General features: G+C 36.1%; 2 protein-coding genes across 5 annotated transcripts in view; both read right to left on the reverse strand.

Moving 5' to 3' along the window:
• Positions 1–1,248: 1,248 nt before the first annotated feature.
• kiaa0408 (KIAA0408 ortholog) lies at positions 1,249–9,973 on the reverse strand. Its single transcript, XM_002940389.2, has 5 exons — positions 9,755–9,973; positions 8,557–8,874; positions 8,392–8,471; positions 3,274–4,456; positions 1,249–1,386 (listed from the first exon to the last, which is right to left on the reverse strand). The coding sequence occupies exons 1-5, from the start codon at positions 9,971–9,973 to the stop codon at positions 1,249–1,251; spliced, it is 1,938 nt and encodes a 645-aa protein (XP_002940435.2).
• The window catches only part of soga3 (SOGA family member 3), a 45,286-nt gene continuing 32,169 nt past the window's right edge, over positions 8,848–21,964 (reverse strand). For 2 of the 4 annotated variants that reach the window (XM_012963601.3, XM_002940390.5), the window contains exons 8-10: positions 18,071–18,193; positions 13,107–13,267; positions 9,912–10,042 (exon numbers count right to left, since the gene is read on the reverse strand). The gene's annotated coding sequence lies outside the window, so the exon portion shown is untranslated. Of the gene's footprint in view, positions 8,875–9,754; positions 10,043–13,106; positions 13,268–18,070; positions 18,194–21,964 lie in introns of those variants that run through there. The other 2 variants (XM_031902058.1, XM_031902057.1) reach the window with 2 other exon arrangements.

Below are 21,964 nucleotides of genomic sequence, written 5' to 3' on the forward strand. Positions count from 1 at the left end.
GGTATTTGTTGGCAGAGAAAGACTGTGAAACATGCTAACAGGGTAATGATTGTACTGACATTAGTCCCCTTTCCTGTGTCTATTTAGAACCATACAGATGTATTTCTGAAACTGTTTCTGCTTCACTGTACAACACAAAGCCACACAGTGGTCTCTAGACTATTGCCACACTTTTTGTCAATAGAATAAATGATCCTTTAAAATGACATAAAATATTGTTGTGGAATGGCTTTGTGCAAGCAAAAATCCATATTTTAAACTTACAGAACAGGAAGAGTTTAAAGAAGACCAATGACACATTTATTGCATGTGCACTATGCTCTGTATAATAATAACCTATATATTGCTAAGGCCTCTTTTACTAACAGAGCAATGCCTCCTTTTCCATAACAGAATAAAAGAGTGCAAGTGAGATGCATGCCTTTATATAGCTACAGTGTATGACAGAATTGATTACATTAGGTTTGTTCATTAAAAAGCATATTTGTCTAATATATAGAAAATGTACCAAGTATCGAAGATATTTTTTTTTACAAATAATGAAAGCCAAGAGTAAATTAGAAGTGTTAAGTCCTGTAATTTACATATAATAAACAATACTCTGGCTATGTTAAAATACAACACACATTCTAAGTTGAAGCATGCAGTGGGAACATGTTACATGCATACATTACCTGTACAACTGCACAGCAGGGATCTTTTACAACACAGGACTATACTGATCTAGTTTTTAGTATTATGAAAAACAAAACAAATATATATATATATATATAAAGAAAATACACAATAAATTATGTAACATAAAGGGGGAAAAAAAAAGCACAGAAATATGTTTCTGCTGGTCGCCAAACACTGAAGATTGGTTTGATTGTCCGAGAAATTCAGATTAATGAAATGTTAGAATTGCATAACATGGCTGCTGTGCTGCTACAGGTGTTAGAAAGTTTCATAACCTGGTAATTATTCTACATCCTCAAGCTTATAAACCTTTCTTTTAGCCACAATACTCAATCAATGGCCTTCAGTATCATCAGTCAGCTTTTCTGAAGCCTAATGGATATACCATAATAGATGGTTCTTTATACTGCATAGCATTGTCCACAATATCTTGACTTTAAGATATAGACCATGTCTTCTATTTCAAAAGGGTGGGTTTCATCTTCATGCACTTTTAGCTCATGAGTTTCCAAAATATTCCTCACACATCCCTAGTCCCTTTATTTTAGCACAAGAAGATATCAGAAATTATTAAATTGCTGTTCTTCTTATAGAAGGGGGCATTGAGGGGGATCTTCCAGATGCCCATCTGGAAGGTGGTCTTCTATTAGCTGGTCTTGCAGGGCGTGAAAATCCTTTTCCATTTGAAGAAGTCCCCAACAATGACAACTAGAACATAAATAAAAGTTTACAAGATTACAGCTGGGCAGTGACAAGTACTGTTATATACAAACAGTTATTACACTAAATTAAAGGGTTCATATACAACTATTATAAAAGAAAAATATATCACTAATCAATCAATTTTTGCCCATACTACCTCCTACTGTAATGGGAGGTACATTTGTATAGAGCTCATTATAAGGAGGTACCCTATAATAAGCTCTATACAAATGTATTCTCCCTAGCTGTTGCCTATACCATAGGCTTATTTGATTAACTACATACCTCCCAAAAATGTTTAGAGGAACAAATGGGATTATCAGTTATGAATGGTTTGAATTTTACTATTCTGCACTGTTTCCCAAATAAACGAAGCCAACAGATATGTCCACCACATTCAACATGTTTAACAAGGGTGTAAACATGTTGAATATGTCAAATATGAGAAAAGCCAAAGCAGATATAACTGCAGAATGCATTTATCAAAGTTTTTATACCCAAAACATGTGTGTGAATACAAGCACTTTGCAGTTATGTCTGCTTTGGCTTTGCTCCTTTCATATTTGACAATATTTCACTAAGATATCTGACCAGACCTAAAAAAAATTCCATCTGCTGCTGCTGATCTTGTGAATGAAGCATCATTGGATCTAAAAGTGGGAGTGGCCTAACATACTCTATCTTGTCCAGATCCACTTGCTTGGGCCTTCAGAAAATCCAAGCTATTTGGCCATCAGTGTGAATGACACAGTGTTTTTTTGACACTTTAGTCCGCAGGTCAATTAATCAGATAGTCTTAAATTTAGCTTCCTTTATGCCTATGGAATTCAAAAACCCTCTAATGAAGTTTAAAGGTCAAAGCTCTCTAGCTCCAAGAACTGTGACTTAGCAGCTTTTCGCTGCAGGGGTCACATTCCAATGACTGTATTTAAGATGCCAAGTGTACGCATATGTGTTATGTCTATTTTTACATAAACAGATCTGTGATGCATGGACAATAACAACAGTAAGATCATCTAACAGCAAGGACAACTAGATTAGGATTAATTTTGAAAATGTAAGCCCTCGGGTTCATCAGGATACTGCAACATCAAAAAATACTTGTTTCTGGAATTATAAAGTTGCTCCCTAAATGTGACAATAATATCCACTTCAAAACTGTTGACTATTTCCATTACTTCCATTACATATTTGTACAATTCCATACTGTACATTTAAATGCCTTAAGGAAGTATGACTTGTAGTAATTTGAACCACACCTGACCCTAACCCTTCCGCTTCCAACCTGACCTGGAAACCCACCTCTGTTTATAAACCTGCACCCAACCCACCCCATTTCACACATCACAAAGGGGGTGGTGCAGGGCAGGCACCCGAGGCAGAGGCCGGACAAAGTAAGGTTGAGGATAGGAAAGACGGAAGAAAAGAGCTCAGCCTGAACAGGCCCGCATCCCACAAATTTTTAAACCCTCCCGTGGGTTTCAGTTGGCCCAGGCATCACTAATAACTTGCCCTAAGACGTCAGAAGTTGACAATTAAACCATATTCTTATTATTTACAGTGTAAGTTCACAGTTCCTTAAGAGTTTTGTATTTTTAAGAAACTGGAATATGGGCAACTAATGAATAAAAATATTTAATAGGGATGCACCAAATCCAGGATCCAGTTCGAGATTCTGCAAAGATTTGGCCTTTGCATATGCAAATTAGGAATTGGATTTCGGTATTTGATCGAATCTTTCACGAAAGATTCAGGGTTCACCAAACCAAAAATAATGGATTAGGTGCATCCCTAAAATTTAACTATCTATATTAAAGAACTGAAGAAGTCTGTACCTAAAGAACAAATGGTGTTGATAAACCAAACACCATCCCTTTAAAAGGTTACATTTACCTCGGGTAGCTTAATGCTTTCAGCATTTTCCCGAAGTTGCCGGTGAATGGACACATCATTACTAAAGCTTGTGGTTACTTGGTCAATCTGGAGCATTTCTAAGCAACGAGTCAATTTTTCAGAGTTAGCATCTGTCAGAAGGAAATCTGAATTTGTCCGTTTCCTTAAAGCATGTTTAGAAATATGATATGGAGCCTTGTTTTCATAGCTCTTCAAAAGCTTTTCCACAACACCATAGTTGGACCTAGAGTCTGCAGATCGTGGTCTCCCTGACAAATTGCTTGGTGTCCAGTTGTGCTCTTGTAGCATGTTTTGGTAGCTACTTCGGCTGTGAGATCCATGTGCTTGCAACTTTTGGACTGTAGAAGTTTCACTCTGTATTGCACTGTTTTCATAGAATTGCACAGTTATTTCAGCCTCATTATCTGGTTTAATATTGGTCCGAGCAGTGCTCAAACTGTGATCCAGCGAGTGAATGCAAGACTCCTGCTTTGCAGGCTGGTACATGTCATGTAATGACTCATGGAAAACTTTGCTTCCCTTTTCTGTCTTAAAAACAATTCTATTAAATTCATCAATCTTTGCTGCTAGCTTTCCATTCGTCATTGCCATTTCAGGTCTGAGTTCAGATGCATTAGGATAGTGCTCTGACATTATTTCATCAGAACAGAAGTTGTTAGAGCATGGCAACCTAGAAACTGAAGTGGTGGAATTCCATGCATCATTTTTAAAAACTAAACTGTCATAATCTGCAATGTTGCCCAGGAAAGGTTTTACTGGGTTTGATTTTTCAAGTGTTCCAATGTCATATAAACAACTTACATGGCACAGTCCATTGTCATTGTTTCTCACAGCATCAGTGTGGTTAGTCGCCACATGATAATGATCATTGTTTACATTCGAGCACGTAGAAGGACCAACCTTATATGTATCAAACGACAAGAAACTTGCAATGTTGCTTGAGAAATATGAAGGTGGAAATGATGGCTCCTGCGAAATCAAGATTGTGCTACCTATTTCTGACTGCTGACTGAGAGAATTACACATCACAGGGCTGTTGACATAATTCTCATTGGACCTTTCATTACTTTTTGACATTTTTGAAGAAGACAGGTTCTTATCTGTTTTGGCCACTTTAGCTTCTGCATCATAGTTCCCACAAGCAGCTGAACTGGCACCCATCCTATTGAAAGGAAAATGAAACAGAAGAAAATACATTTGATAGTGAATCTATAGTAATAGGATAAAGTCACTGTTCTTTAATACTCTTTTTAGTCTTTGTGTTGCTCATAAGCTAGGACCATGTTCACCTATTATCTCACCTATCTTTAGCTCACCTATTATCTAGTCTTAAAACAAAGGGGCTGATTTACTAACCCACGAATCCAACCCGAATTGGAAAAGTTCCGACTTGAAAACGAACATTTTGCGACTTTTTCGTATGTTTTGCGATTTTTTTGGATTCTGTACGAATTTTTCGGATCCAATACGATTTTTGCGTAAAAACGCGAGTTTTTCGTATCCATTACGAAAGTTGCGTAAAAAGTTGCGCATTTTGCGTAGCGTTAAAACTTACGCGAAAAGTTGCGCATTTTTCGCGTAAGTTTTAACGCTACGCAAAATGCGCAACTTTTTACGCAACTTTCGTAATGGATAGGAAAACTCGCGTTTTTACGCAAAAATCGTATTGGATCCGAAAAATTCGTAAAGAATCCGAAAAAATCGCAAAACATACGAAAAAATCGCAAAGTACCGATCATTACGAAAAAAACGCAATCGGACTCCATTCGACCCGTTCGTGGGTAAGTAAATCAGCCCCAAAGTCTTCTGATAAATTTATATAAAGATACTTCACAGTCTGACTTCAGTTGTCTTTATGCTTATTTTCTAAAAACACTGCATGCATATCAGTGAGTGTAACCAGAAACTATTTAAGGGAGCAGCATGGTGGCTTAGTGAGTACCAGTTCTGCCTTGTAGCACTGGCGTCCTGAGTTTGATACCGGCTTGGGGACTATCTGCAAGAAATGTGTATGTTTGTCTATGTTAGCATGGTTTCCTACCACATTTAAAAAAAAATACAGGCAGCTTAAAAAAACTTGACCCTAGTGTGTGCAAATATGACTTTAGATTGTAAGCTCCACGGGGGCTTAAAATTATATATAAGGCTAAACCTGCCTGATGCAATGGCTCCGAGTGCAGGCACAAGGAAAGTCTGATGCTAATGTAGGGGCTGATTCTCAGCCTGCATTAATCTGTAGGCCAAGAATCAGCCTGTTTAGATTTTAGTAATTATATAAAGGGGACCTGCCACTCAGACATAAAGAAGCTGTATACTGAGAGCCCCTTCCAAATTAAAAATAAAACCCAATATCTATTTTTCATATCCATAAAATCCATACCTGTTATAAGCTATAAAAATCTCAACTGTCATATATTGCCTGCCCTGCCTTTAGGCATAGCATTCACTTTCACTTTTATTTCTACACTTGCCAGATGTCACTGCTCTCCTCACATTCCCTCTTTCTACTTGCTGTGCATAATTTTTAGCCTGTGAATGGGGATGTGCCTAAGGTACCTCATTCTAGTGCATACATTACATATTGGGATCATACAAAGTTTGCGTTGATAACAGTTTTCACAAAATGTTGCCTGCCTGTATGCTCAAACTGTGCATGTTCCAAAATAATGAAAGAGACCAGATTTAAATAATATATGTATAATAAGAAATGTTTATTTTGCTCAACTAACACTATAAAAAAGATTTGAAAATATTTCTTAGGGTGGTTGGTCCCCTTTTAGAATAGGCTGCATTGGACTTTAGCTTGTTCTGCTTCCTGTTCAAAATACTTCTATTATTAATGCCGATATTATATGCATTCAGTAGGACAGGAGCTGTGTACGGTGATGCTGTTTGTCATCAGCTGATGGTAGAAAGCTAATTAGTGTGGTTCCCCTGTATGTAACTGGCATTTAATCCAAATACAAAGCCAGCATTTATAAATCTAGCCTACAGCACAGCCATGCTTTGTCTATGCTTGTTTGCAGCTGAAAGAAGCAAGAAAGGAAAATAAGAGAACAAAGTTGACCTTATTTACTCTGCGAAACATATTTATGGGTAGATATTGATCATTTTTTTAAAAGATGTTTTCGCTTGAATTTAGCTATGAGAGAAACATAACCATTAACATGTTTTTCTAAATACAGTACAAAGGCTCCTTTTCTAAATGCTGACCGCAAATCAGGCCAAGCAATCTCTTTCTTAATGTAAAAATTAAGGATAAGAAAATATTTGGCAGCATGTTCAGCCTCTAGGGAAAACTGAGACTGATGATTTATGTCATGTGATCATCTCTTGAACATCTTGGAATCCTGTCATTTAGGTGATAATAATGTTCTGTTTTGTATTGGCAATATCTGTATAAAAATAAAAACAGGATAACATCTGGCCATGAAGTTCTGTTGCCTACTCAGTATTACTTTATGCTATATAGGAACTTATGGGTTTATTTCTCAATTTTCGAGTTTGTGAACTGAACTCGTGTTTAAAAAAAAAAATTGAATGCTTGCTTAGTTATAAATAAACCAAGATTTCAGACTTTTGGTTCCAAGCCCATAATGCAGTCCATCTTTTACTCATGCCCGCCCTTAATAATAACATAAATAACATTTACTATATTGCCATAATAAGTAATCTTAATGTAATTCCAGGAGTATCAATGCAATTCAGCCATTTACCCTAAGTCATATATAAATATATTTCCCTCATCATTCTGTGCCTTTCTATCAAACCCCTAGAAGTAGCAGCCCCACTTTTAGGAATATATAATATATAATTATGCTCCCTTTACTTCTGTTACTTAAGAAAGATAATAATAGTAGGTTCATAATTAGTGGTTGTCAAGACTTGAAGCAAAAATACCTCTATAAACAATTCACCATTTTGCCTCCAAATATATCGAGACACATGACTGGAGCATGGCACAGAATGTGTTTTAGTGGATATTTTTATTAAGTAATGGGATATTAAGTAACTTGTCCAAGGTCACCGGAGCAAATGTTACTGCCCAGTGTATTATCCTATTTGGTACTTCTCATAAACCAGCTATGGTAAAGGAAATGTCATAGACAGTATTTAACACACACCAGCAGAACCTAAAAAAACAACAGATCTCTTGTGTTTCTCGGTTCCTGTATGAAGATTACAGACATTATATACTTTATTTTACCTTCCTGTAGTAAGAGGTGAAAAATATTTCTTTGGATTGGAAAGTTGCAGTAAGTAATATTACTCTTGGTGACTTACTGATAAGTACACACTAAAAGAGTCCATCAACAAGCTATATGGCAAGTTATTCTAGACACATAAAACCCATTATAGTATACAACCATTAGTAGCTCACTAAACCTTTGAGTATTTCATCTAAGGGCTGGTCTACCAGTTTGGACCTACTCTGGTCTCCTAAAGTCACCTTATATAGGATTCACATTTATTAGGACACTAAATTAAATGCAGCAACTGGTAGCTATCAGTCAGGAATCAAAAGTAAGTACAGTTATGGGATCCCTTATACAGAAACCCATTATCCAGAAAGCTCAGAATCATAGTAAGGCCATCTCCTATAGACTCAATTTGATTGAATTAATTCAATTTCCCTTTTCTCTGTAATAATACAACAGTACATTGTGCTTGATCCTACAATATAATTAATAGTTATAAGCGAAATTCACATTTTGGCATTGGCGGATTTTTTTGCGCTATGACTGCAGAAATTCGATGCACAAAAAATTGTTGTGGAAATAAAGTCATGGTCACGTCGCTGTTGTACCAAAAAAGTTGCGTTTGCGTAAAAAAAAATGTGCATGGTAGCCGAGTTTTGGAAATTTTTCGCCAACTATTTTTACTACACTTACGGTATGTAGATCCAAATTACAGAAAGATCCCTTATCCGGGAATCCACCAGGGCCTGAGCATTCTGGATAACAGGTTGGATACCTATACTTATTGGTTGATATGGTTTACTGAACTGAAGCAAACTGCCACTATGTTAGTAAATGCCTTCAGAAAAGGAACCCACTTAATGCATTTAGTACCAAAAAAATTGTACAGCTTGTTTACCTTTTACAGTTGGACTTCAGGCGAATTTCATCTTGAAATTTACACAGTTCCTCGCTGACTCTGGCAATCTCTCGCAGGGCCTGCAGTGAAAGAAGCATTTTCATTTAGCTTACTATGATGAAGTATGAAGATGTCTGTTATAGTGATGACCACTAAGTCACTTACATCATTTAGTGCATCATTCTCTGGTTTGGACATTTTTGTAGAAAGGTATTTTTCAGGTTCCAAAACATTTTGCTGTGGATGTGAGGATTCTGATGTGTGCAGTTTTTTCTCCTTTGGCTTTGGACTATTTTTAGGCACTACTATGTTACTTACATCCATCTTTTTATCTGTGCTTTGCAACATGTGTCTTGCCTTGTCACTGGAATTTCTAGGTTCAGAATTGTATACAGGCACTGAAAACTGCAGGGACTTAGCAGTAATACCATCATCATAACCATTCAGTTTATTTTCTCTCCTCAGTTTCACTTCTTGGTAAAGCTGCAAAGATAAAACATTCAGTGAATTTAATAGTTCATTTGTACTATGTGCAATATGCATAGAACAAAATCTTAATTTTAGATATGACCATTTGTCTTATACATACACAAGCATACATCTAAATTCCCTTCAATATCTGTGACTTGTGTAATGTAAAATTACATTGAATTCTCATTGTGGCAAGATTTTTGTTTATATTCAATTGTCTTAATGAGTCCACAATGCTGTTTTTATTCTTTCATTTCTTTAGCACTATATATTAAAATAATTGAACACCCGGCACTTCCTAGCTGGTACTGTAATTTGAATGCAACACTTATCGAAATGCTTTGTTGGCTTAGTTTCAGGGTCACAACAAAAATCTGGATAGTATGGAAAATGCCAGATGGGCTGCAATCAAGTGGTACTATTTACTGGGGCTGTTTGGCCTATATACTTGCCATGCCAGAGCCAAATGTGAATCTCAGTCAATGTGTGCTTTGATTGCTCTTTAAGTCTTTACACTTAAACATCAATAACATCTGAATAAAGCACAGACACAAATATTTTATGCAACAGTATATGAGCAAATCAGTATTGCCTGATGTGTCAATCAAATGCCCAAAATTGTTCTCCACTGCCCACAATACGGATTGATTCCAGTGTGCCTGCACTGGTTCTTGTCAGGTAGTTCTCTAATGAAAACGCAGTATATCAAAATTGTATGGGTAACTTTGCCTCTTTACTAAAGGCTTAGTCAAATACAATCAATAAACTGGATGACGATTTTAGAAATGTATCTTAAAACATAATCACTAGTTGGCTACTATCTTTAAAGGCCTTTTATAATTTATAAGGCACTTTGTTTATTGGCAATATACTCTACAGAAAGCAAAGGTACCTCCTCAATCTTCTTCTGCATAATTTTCCACTGACTTTCCCATTCTCTCCTTTCACTATCAAATCGTTCCAATAATTCCATCTTTTCTACTTTCCAGTGTCTTTCATTATTCTCTAATGGTCTCCTCAATTCCATAGCAGCAGTCTGAGTGTCTTTTAGCAAGTGCTTGAAGTCCTTTCTTTCCGAAGATAAGAGATTTATAAGTACATGTCCTTGCATTAGCCTGCAGCTTAAAACATCAGGGAACCACAAAAGCTCTGCAGTTCTTAAGCTTTAGAAAATGAAGTGCTGACAGGAAATAGAAATTACAGTTATATCATATATGCCAAGAAGTTAAGCTTGACTAAATAACTAACAATTTCAAAATCTACATAGCTTCTTATGAAGCTTCATTTCAACAATGTAATTGGATTTAGAATTATTTATATTATATAAAGATAAGACATATGCAACTCTAAAATGCCATTTACTGGAGAGTAAAGAAAAGTGTTAACTGACCATCGTATTTAATACAGTAGGCAAGATAATGACTGAATCACCACTGTATGAATAAACTCTAAATGGTTATGGAACTCCTTATTAACATCTAATATCCATCTAATGTTCCCTCATTTTAAACCTTTATTGTGGTCCCACCAATATATGATGCATAATGTATTTTGCAGATTTGACACCATTTTTTGTCTGGTCCCATGAAAAATGTAAAAAAGGGATTCTTCTGTACACCAAGAAAAATATCTGAAAATGCAGTTCTGGAAAAAAAAAAAAAAATATATATATATATATATATATTTTTTTTTTTTCTTCGTTGCTGTCTGCTAAAAATATTTTTTTGTCATCTGGCAGCATCACATGCATGAAAAATTATTTTGTGATTATTAATCCCTGTTACACTTTTTGCCTCTAATGTTTTGGCGTTAAGGAGTATTAATAAAGAAAGACCCAGTGTGTGGTTTCTAATTTGCACAGCCCACTTTACATGTGACAGGTCCTGGGAATAGAAGCAGACTTGCTACACTGCTCATTTTCTTCAATTCATCATGAGCTTTGTGCAGATGTCTCCTCTGACATTATTTCTCCAGATAACATTACACATAGCAAAGCCCAAATCATCCCAGCATGTCACATCCAGAAGCTGTCACCATATCTAGAGGCAAGGCTGGCTTCTTGCCTCCAAATATATCTTCCCACCAGATCGTGGGTGCCTGCCTTGATATCCTATTTAAGTACAAAGAGGAAGTAACCAGACGAAAGAACTAAATACCTGACACTTCTATGACAAAGCAGGACTTAATTATTATTTAAGCACAGTGCTAGGCTCTAAATCAGTGCAGAACTACATCAATTGTATGCTACTTGTATCAATGAATAGCACCACTGAACCTCTTGTTCCTTGTATTGTGAATAAGTCACAGAAGAAACTATGTATGCCCACATGACTTCTGCAAGCACCAGAACACTTCCAAATTCAGTCAGGCTAAATAAGTCAGCAGGAAAAATGACCATACTGTTAAGCAAATTGTAGTCCTTGTTTGTTAAGCAAGTCTCTTGTGCTTCAGGAGTCAAAAAGAAACCTCTTTTTTGTATGTCTATAAAGATTCTCATTCATTCAGGTCATGATTTACATGTTGGGGAATTCCCTACCAGTCATTTGAACTGAAGAAGCCACTCGGATGAGTGGTGAAACATTTTCAAGGAAGAAACTTAGAAAAGTCCAGTTGTTTTAGACTCAATTCTACTAGATACTATTTTTTGTATTTTCACTATTGCCCTGCAGTTTGCATTCTGAGGTGCAGCTCCTGGAATGGTGTATAGTTCATCCGTAGACATGACAGCACTTGAATGTCCTTTGGAATGACCCCCTAACTTGCATGTCATTCAGACAGGCAGGTTAGGGACTGACAGGGGCCTGTACTTACCAACGGTCTATTGCAAGCATTAGGACAGGGCTGCCTCGCACCCAACAGTGCTTTGTGCTGCACCTTGGGCTGGATTTATAATCCAGCCCAAAATGTATAGCACTGCCAGTGCCACTGTTGCAAGTGCTCTGTGGCCTTTAGTACCCTTGCACTTGTGTACAGGATCTGTTATCCAGAAAGTTCCAATTTGCAGGAAGTCCATCTCCCATAAATTCCTTTATTAGCAAATAATTCTAATTTTTAAAAATTATTTCCTTTTCTCTGTAATAAAACAGTACCTTGTACACAATCTTTACTAGAATATAATTATTATTGGAGGCAAAACAATCCTATTGGCTTTATTTAATGATTAAATTATATTTTAGTGGAATTAAGGTATGGAGATCCAGATTAAAGAAAGATCCTTTATCTGGAAAACCTCAGGTCCCAAGTATTCTGGAAAACAGGTCCCATGCCTGTATTAGGTCTACAAAGAGCTATATGATTCAGTGAATATTTCATGAGCACCAGTCAAAGGGAACCAGTCACTGGCCAGACAACATTCTCCTTTCCTTTGCCTTGATGCTCTCAGCAGCAAGAGCTATGTGCACAAAACATTATGTTACCACTCATGTAAACACTAAAATGCCTATGCGATAATATCTTGGAAGAAGAAAATCTCAAAAATAAACATATTAAAACATCTAATATAGCACAATATACTTGCAAAGAAGGGTTTTAATTACTGTTATCTAGAACAATCGAAATGGAGCCCAATCATGTTTGAAAGCATAAACTTAACCAATATACAGTACTGCTCTATTCATGGGAAATTATATAAACAGACCATTCATATAAGTCATACATGTAAATGATGTATGACTTACCCTTCATTTGACCACACACAAACCATTTTATATGCTATAAGTTTACTTAGCATACAGGCCAGCTAGATGATTTCTGAGCAAGTTGGCTACATGTGTTATCCTGATCAGACTGATTGTTCTGCAAAAGAGGTAAGTTCCCTGTGTAGAAATGCATTCCCATCTGTGCTGAGAGCCAATGATCAAATCTTTTTTTTTATTTAACAGTTCTTGCATCAGCGTTAGCTTGGCCAAGAACGTATTCAAGGGGCCCACACATTGAACTATGCTCATCCAGTTAAAGAGAAGACCAGAAAACGTGGTAAATACTGTAAATGCACATACATGGGTTATATTTTATATTTATACAGCAAACTTTTCCACTTGGTAGATATTGATGAATACATTTGTTGACCACTATGCTATAAAGACAGTTCTGCCCATCATGTGTCTATTAAGAATTGGATGGGGATGAGGTTCAGTTCATTGATTACCTTAAGTTTATTACATTACATGCATAAAATATGTATTCCAGAATATTGGCTTTAATGACCAGCACTGTTTTATACGTGAACAGATTATTTGCTATACCTGGGAGATTGCATCTATCCTCTTCTTTCAGCTTCTCACCCAGGTCTATGATGTACAAAATAAACCAGCAAGCCAGCCTGTTTTTCCTTCTTTTAGCTGCTTTTTTCAATCACTTCCCAAAGAACCAAAAGTTAAAGCAAAATTCCTCTGATTTCACCTGCCTGTAATAAGCAAGGCACTGCTGTTAAGAAATATCATCATACAGACAAAAAGAACAACATTCCTAAGGAAAAAAAATAATCTTTTAGTACATAAAGATTTGCCAAGTGCCTGGCATTTATATGGAAAATATACGCCAAAGCAGTATCAGAACAATGTGCCATTTGGAATTCTTTTTTTCCAAATAAAAGAAAAAATCATTTCATGTCCTCAAGTGTTTTAAATTAACAATGCACAGAGTGATAAATGCTTGTTGTCCTTCTCAAAAGTTTGCTGTGGCAACAAGGTCAGATTAGGACCTTGTGGGGTAAACCTAGTCTGCAGCTTCAAGGGGGAGAGTGTAATGGATCTAGTACTCCATGTTTAGATGGGGCCCCTTGGCCAGAAAATACACTTGATAAAAGTAAAAATGATTGCACTGTATAATAAATGTTTGTGCAGTAATGTCCATCTATTAGTCTTGCTAATCCCAGCACCCCAGCTAAAATACAGCTCCTACTATCCCATCAAGAGCCAAAAGGAGGCAGCTTGAGGTCCACATTAAAAAATCATGATTTAGAATATAATTTGTGCTTGTTAAAACTTAGCAACAAGAATATTTTACCCCTTCAGTGCTGGCCACTACTGATTATATGGCAGCAGCATAAAAGTATCATAATACTAACACAATGGAATGTATTTTCCGTGGTCTCTTTTTGATCTATTATTCCATCTGTTTAAGAATGAATACAAATAAACTGTAACACAATGATAAACGTCTTTTTAAAATTTGCCTTAGAATTAGCTTTCTTTTAAACTTTGAAAAAAGCTTTGCACTCTAACTTCTGGCAATAACAAATACAATTCTCTAGATCTCACAGGGGTAGATACTGTTCCAGAACTACAGGGTGGAGCTCAACACTCACATCTGCCAATGATTCATTTGGTCATTTTTGGGAAGTAGCTTCTACTTTCAATGCCAAATGGGAATAGCTGTTCTAGGACCATTTGTCCGCCTGCTGTAAAATGAAACAGCATTAATATTTCTTATTTTGTGCTTAGTTATTTAAAGGCCATAATAGATGATAATAAAGTGATGGTTTATGTTTATTTACTCGCATACCTATTTTATATGGACATAATAGGAAGATCTCTAGTAAGCTGTGCATGATGGCACACCAGAATTTTTAATGATGATCAGGTTCCTCTTCAAAAGCCCTTAACACTGTTGAAATGCTGCCCATTGTTACCTACAGCAGCAGTCACAGAAGTATTTTCCAACTGGGGAACTTGCATTAAATGCTGTAGTTACTGCTTATAGTTAGAAAAGCTGGTCACAAAAATTGCAGTTGCCTCCATGGGGCAGGCACCATCAAAGCAGTAGGTTGCAGGTGGAACATGTCACACTAAACTTTTATAAGACATCAGCAGTGATATCACAAAGTATTATCAGCCAATGCACTCAGGGGTTCTCCAAGAGCTGTCCCAGTGTAGCTTGTTTCTAAACAGCCAAGCTGCATTAGGGTGACAAAAGGCAACTTAGTTACCCAGAACAGAACTTTAACATGAGCAACCATTAAGCATCTTTAACCATTAAGAAAATGACCAGTCTTTTTAATTTCTATTTATTTTCCCTTGGATAATGATATATGAAGGAATTGCATATAATATGTGCAGAATGTTTCTGCTCAGTACATCATCAATACATGCTTAAGAGATGCAATACTATTTACTTTAGAATAATACAGGGTGCTTACAAAAATTAATGCTGCAGAGTACTCCTATGGGGGTTTTAAAGGTGAGGAGGAACAGACATCCTACTAGACGTTACAGTGCCAAGTAGTTAACAGCTACCAATGCTGTTACTCATGCTTTACAAGGAAAATCTTATTAAGCAAAACAGAGATATACTGTATGTTTTTTTAGCAGTCAAGTAAAGTGAAAACAATAGACGGTTGGATATAGTTTGTTAAAAGTAGTCATTTTCCTTACTTTTAACCAAATCTTTAATTCTGTACATTCCTATACAGATACAATGCCAGTGTTAATCCCAGACAAAAAGTATGTGTTTTGCTATTAAAGGCTCATTAGTATAGTCTATGCTCTATGGTACAGGAGCACAGAGTACAGGTACAGGAGCGTGACTATGTGCTAGACATCCATCCTTTTTTTTTGCATCTGATGCATGGAGGTGGCTGTCACTGGGGACATATTGTACATTAATACTGCATGCTAGCCAGATTCCCAATGCAAATGTTGTGGATAGTACTTTTAGACTGTAAGCTCTTTACCTCTTGTATTGGTTGGGGTTTTATGTATGTAATCTGTATGCTTAATGTATACATGGAATATGCAGGCATTTCATAAACATGTGTTAATAATAATAATAATGCTTGTGCCAGATTAAGCAATCAAATGTGAACCTATGCCAGATGAAGCAAGACAAAGGAGGTAGCTTTGCCAGATAAGCACAATTGAAACAAGAAACAGCACAGTATTTCTCCTAAACATAAATCTGCCTAATATAGGCTTTTAATGTAAAATACACCCCAATGCAACATCCATCCACCAAGTATTCATTAGTTGTGGAGAAAATAGGATGGGCTGCTAGTACATCTGACCAAGGCCCTTACAAATTGTGTTTCACAATGAAATATGTAACACTTTCAAGTCACATACTGAAATTACAGAAATATATATATATATATATATATATAGATAGATATAGATAAGCCATCAGTCTTGCAATAAACATGCTTCAAAGGTCACCCAGAAAGATCTGTCTTCTGATTGTTAATCTGGTCAGCTAATTAAAGATCTCTTCTGTAGATCTGCTTCAGCCAGTTGAGAAAATTGATGCATGCTAATTTGTTATCAATCAATACTTGGAAATTTCTGATAGCTAATGTTCTATATATATTGGATATATATATATATATATATATATATATATCAGTCCTGATGGTGTCTGCACTCCAAGGCTTTAGTATTCTATGGGGTGCACAGCCAAAATTCGAGTATTTAACATGAAATAATCTGTGGCCGGCACACCCGTAAAATTCAAAAAAATCTTTTTATTGAAGACTCATTGTTCAGAACCAACGTTTCGGTCCTCATTAGGACCTTTATCAATATATTTATATATATACCCTTTTCCTTTTTATCCAAAGTTTACCAACATACCAAGCATATATCTTGTAGGAACAAAGACATTTAGTACTTGATTACCTTCTAAGGTCATTTAGAGGGTGAATGCCTTTTCTTCAGAAGTAGAGATGCATGAATTGATTCTTTTTGCATCATTGCCAGCCAAAATAAAAATCTACAATATTTTTGTACTACCTTAGAGAATTACCTTCTTTGTGATAGCAACTGAATGAAGTCATGAAATAAATTGTGACTCCTATACCTATTAAGAAGGTCAACAAGAAGTCCTTAATTTGTGTATTTTTTTAAACAAGGAAAAAAAGTATGACTATTGCATCATTAATGCAATTTTACAAAGCCTATGTTGTATTAGGCATTGCTACCATATCCCTTACAATCTAAGCACATATAAAGCACAGCTGAAGGGCACTTCTAAAGCATTATACCAAAACATCTTGTAGAATATGCCTGCTTAAGAATAAAACCACTGCAGTATGTGAGAGAGATGAGGTGGCACCAACAAAAAAAAATAGAGTGCATATAAACATATAGATGATATACAAACATGCATATTTTTATAGCACTATGATTTTAAAAAAATAATTTCCATGGATTGATACATGCAAAATCCAGTGCATTTACTTCTCTTTCTTCTTTCTGGAAAGAAAGTCTTGCTATTTGGTGTCTCAGGTGTCCCCTTTAGGTACCATACATAAAGCTATTTCCTGTTTTCCCAGGTTGTCTATTCCAACTGCTTCAGAGGCTAATGGCTTTGGCTTCTTGCCCTGTTGTTTGCCTTACTGTTGCTGCCAGGGGCATTTCCAACTCTTGTACCTGCAGCTGTATCCATGGCAGTTATAGAGCCTTGGCCTCTGCCCAGCTGCATTCTGCATAGCTTGATCAGACACAGCAGATGGAAAATGCACATGCTCCCTCCCTCTTGTTGCTTTTAAACCAGCTCTAAATGTAAACATCACTGGTGCCAGGCATCATGTCCTTTTGAATCATGGATCACTGTCATCAATACTCTTCTAAGACATCTGCTTTTCCTTGCGTCCTTCATAAGGTCACCAGGACATTTCCTTTAGTTTTCACAACAGAACATTTTAGTTGCTTTGGTGACAAATGTTTTTGCAAGGTACAATATATGCCTTCGATCTTATGTTACTTCTGTTGGCTGTTATGCAACTGAGACTTATCAAGAAAACTTCAGGAGCCCTTATTTATTTTCTTATTTTACTTTTTATGTTGTATCTTGTGCTTTAACAGACGATGAGGTATGTTCCATATATTACAAAATTTGTAATTTACAACATAATATTACTGATACACTCTGTTTCTTTACTATATTGTAAAGAGGCAGAAAATTAAAGCATCGTAAGTAAGAGTAAGAGTAATCCATCCAATCTTTAAAGTAATTGTACATGTTGCACTGGTATAGTCACATAGTGGCATATTACTTGCAAAAACACTTGTCATTGTAGCCTTGTTAATAAATCACTGTCTTACACAGTCCAAGAACAGCTGAAGTTCTTACAGAGATCACAGCCTGTGTCTTGCAAGGCACAAGATTACATCTCAGCTACAAAGCCTTTCAAATATACAATGTTTAATTTCAGTATTGTTCTTGCATTCCAGGCAGTATATTTATAACATCTGTAAGATCTGTAAGTACATACCTTTTGGGAATTGGTGACATTGTCAGCGATACGTATTGCACTTCTAATTTTCTCTGTAGCACATCAGGCAGCAGGGGAGAAGAGAAGCGACCTAGCAATGCAGACTGTGTGAAGCTATTCCAGCTAGAGAGGAAAAAAAAAAAAACCAAGGCAGGAGCTTAAGCAGATATGTCCAGGGAAAGCCGTTTGAAAAATGTGCAACATTCAAATGTTTAAAACTAGTCCAGATTAACGTGACAGAGGCAGATGAGTCCCCAGTGACGTAAGCCTAGGAGTGGATGGTTTTAAAATGTTCAACTTCCAGCCCCCATTCCAGTAACTTTAGATGTGCTGGTATTCTGTGTAAACAATTTCAGGTCCAAGACAATTTTAGCCTTTATAGTGTAGCTTAGTATTTCATGAAACTAAAAGTGAACCAATGTGAATTCACATTGTGCTTGCATCACATGTTAATTTTAGTTCCAAGTTATGTAAGACAAACTTTGTTTATTCTTGGTATGAAATAAACCAGCAAAAACAACAGGTTGCTAACGTATCCCTTATATTGAGTAAGAGTAATCCATGCTAGATGACATTTAAACACATTGCCTGACCTAGATGATAAAGTGGCTTTGTTTAATGCAGTTGATTGTCCCACAATAAATATATAATTAGAAAGTGCCATAATATTAATCTGCCACTACTGCCAGCTGCCAGTAATACTGTACATTTTGGGAATTTTATGTAAGAGTTAAACAGCCTCTGTACTCTGGTTTCTGCAGGTCAGAAATTGCTCTGGGCCCACATTGCTTCTGCCCACATTGCTTTAATCAGATGATCAGCAAGCAAGGCTCCCTGCCAACATTTAGCATTTCTCTTCTTAAAGGGAGACAGTAGCTTAAACACTACTTATTGCTCTAGCATAGACCTGGACACTATTTTCATATCTCTCATTCTTCTGTGCCCCCACCCTATCATTCAGGGATACAATTGGTCATAAATGGTTGTTGGAAACCAGTCAAACTTGCAAACTCACAGGGGGAGAAATGATGATATACAACACAAATATTGTAATGAGTTTGACAATTTAACACTATTTTATTTCTGGTGTAGTGGGATTTTTACCTAGAATGACTAAATTAGTACAAGGTTACATGCAAGAGCTTACAGTGTGGCACCACATCAGGAATGATGCACATGTCAACAGTTAACAGATTTTTTTTTAATCTACCTTGAAAGGGTTGTTCACAAGTTCCCTTTTTCAAAACTTATCATTTCCAAATAGTATACCACAAAAAAGGTTTACATTTTTCTTTGTTATTTTGTAATACATAGGTTTTAAAACTTAAAGGAGAAGGAAAGGTAAAAACTAAATAAACTTTATCAGAAGGTCTATGTAAATAAAGCCATATGCTTCATACGCTTCACAGAAAAGCTGCATGGAGTCCTCTATCAAAAGAAACACAGGATTTCTTATCTCCTTTTTTGTAAACATGTTCTCCAGTATAAGTGTATATTTAGTATATTTTATCAGTCTAGGGGGCACTAATGTGGATAATCTATTGGCAGTAAAATGCCAAAATGACTTTCCGTCTCCTTTAATTAGTTTAATTTTCCTCCCTCTATATAAACTCTATAAGCTACAGTATATTGCTGACTTTTCAAACTGTTCAAATGATTGTAGTTGATACCTTTCTCAGCAGCATCAGAGAAATACCAGCAACTAATGTGTAATTTGTAACAGCCCTGTGGCAGACTTAAAGCTCAGAGAGCATACACAGTACCGACTGAGAAATGTATCAACTAATGTATCAAATAACAATTTAGAAAACAGGTTACCAGTCTACTGCAGAGAAGGGGAAACTGAAACAAATTATTTTTCAAAAAATATTTTCTAGAAAAAGCAAAAAGTCATTAGTAGCAGTTTACTATTTTGAAGTTTTGCAATGGTAAAGTTTCTCTTTAAAGTTTCAAAGCTATATCTGCCTCACCTACTACACAGGAAACCCTATAATTACCATAACAGAAAAAATAAAGGGTGCATGCAGCAGTGCTATACATGCTGAGCACCCTAAACAAATCAGCCACAGTGTGTTACACAAAGAAGCATTTTTTTCTTGGTATGCCAGACTTCATGCCTACAGGAGCAGCTGTATTGAAAGGATACTGTATTCTTGGCAGACACCTCTCTAAAGCTGATGGGAAAAAAATGAAGCAGCTGTTGTTATACACACTTCATGAGCCTCAAATACTCAAACACTGTTTGTGGGAGATATGGCTAGGCACAAAAATATGTACAATGGCATGCATAAAAACTGTACACAAAACATCTGCACCTAGTCCAAATTCTTACATTGCACTAATTCAGTAGAAAATCAGGTAACTGGGTTAAAGCACCTTAAGCTGTAAGTATTTAAAGTATAAAGGTACAGAACTCAATATTTATACAGAATACATTACAGTGTCAATGATAAAGTTTAAGCAGTTAAGCATTAATATTACAAAGAGAGGCAGATTTATACATTTTCTTGATCACATTAAAAATAAGCAGAATTGTGTAAAAAAGACAAAACTCAATTATAACATGGAAAAAATGCTGATTACAAACAAAATTTGTATTGTTCCATTTATTTTCTGTGTGACTGTAAAATCTTCAGTCTTAAAAAACGAAAAAACTCGAACACCTACTTGCTTGAATGCTGAAAATACACTGCTTGTTGCCTTTCTCAAGTCAATAGCAGAGTTTTTTGTTTAAATTATTGAAAAATATTGATAATACATCCTTATAAACAGTGTTTAGTTATACTATCAGCTATAATTCCTTATAATAATAAGTCCTTAATTATGTCATTTGGATCACTGAGCCTTGCTTATAATAAAAATAATATACCCACTGTTGGAAAAAATGTTATCAGATATATATTATTATGAGGCTTCATTCCTTTATTTGTTTTTATAACACTTTGGAAGCTGCTAAAATACTTACATTGTGCAATAAAGGATATATTATTCCACATAACTTAATGAAAACATATCCTAAAAATCTCTGAGATGACTGGGACCATCCTATAATTATTCTCATGCCCCTTTACACTTTAACTACGTTTGCCTTTACTAGGAGGATTACAGAAGCACACAATACTAGAGTTGGAAAACAGTCCAGAATCAGACATTTAGGAATAATGTTCTTTTCACCGATTGCATGTAGCAGAAGAGACAGACTTGACACATCTTCCTGGCACTGAGAACACCAGAGATGATTGTAGGATGGCATTTTGCCAACCTTAATTTCTACAACCTCAAGCATAATATTCTCCTTACATAACAGCATTGCCACCCACAGACTTCAATTCACAGCTACAGCAGACCATAAATGGTATAAAGAATCTCCAACAGACTATGGTTTTTGTGTTTTGTGTGTCGGGGGGGGGGGGGAATGAAACTTTCTGTACCCCCTATCTTGGCAAGGATTTCAGTGCTAACTCTGTTATTAAATGATTCTTCCTTTTGGGAGCCAGGATCTATTCAGATAAAGCTGACAGTCTCTGGATGGGTGCGGCTGCAAGCCAACTGTCCAGTCATGGGGAATCTAGGGACATGCCTTGGCATCATATGCAGTTCTTATAACCAATGCCTTTTCTTAGTTCAAATGTTTCTCCTTCTGTAAACCCTTGCATTTTAATCCCAGCAACTGACTTAACTACTGGCTTTCATGAAGGGTACAAATGGTTTGTATAATTCTTATCTTTCTTTGTTTATGCATATGAAGCTGGCTTTCATTTGAGTCTCATAGGTAGCAAGGTTCATCATTCACAAAGTAAATTAATATTTACCACATTTATGCATTATTTCTGAGCTAATAATCCACTTTACCTGACAGTGGGATGATTAGCTGTTATAACCACATGTTTACAG

Source organism: Xenopus tropicalis, chromosome 5 (genome assembly GCF_000004195.4).
Source record: "Xenopus tropicalis strain Nigerian chromosome 5, UCB_Xtro_10.0, whole genome shotgun sequence".
Taxonomy (NCBI): Eukaryota; Metazoa; Chordata; class Amphibia; order Anura; family Pipidae; genus Xenopus; species Xenopus tropicalis.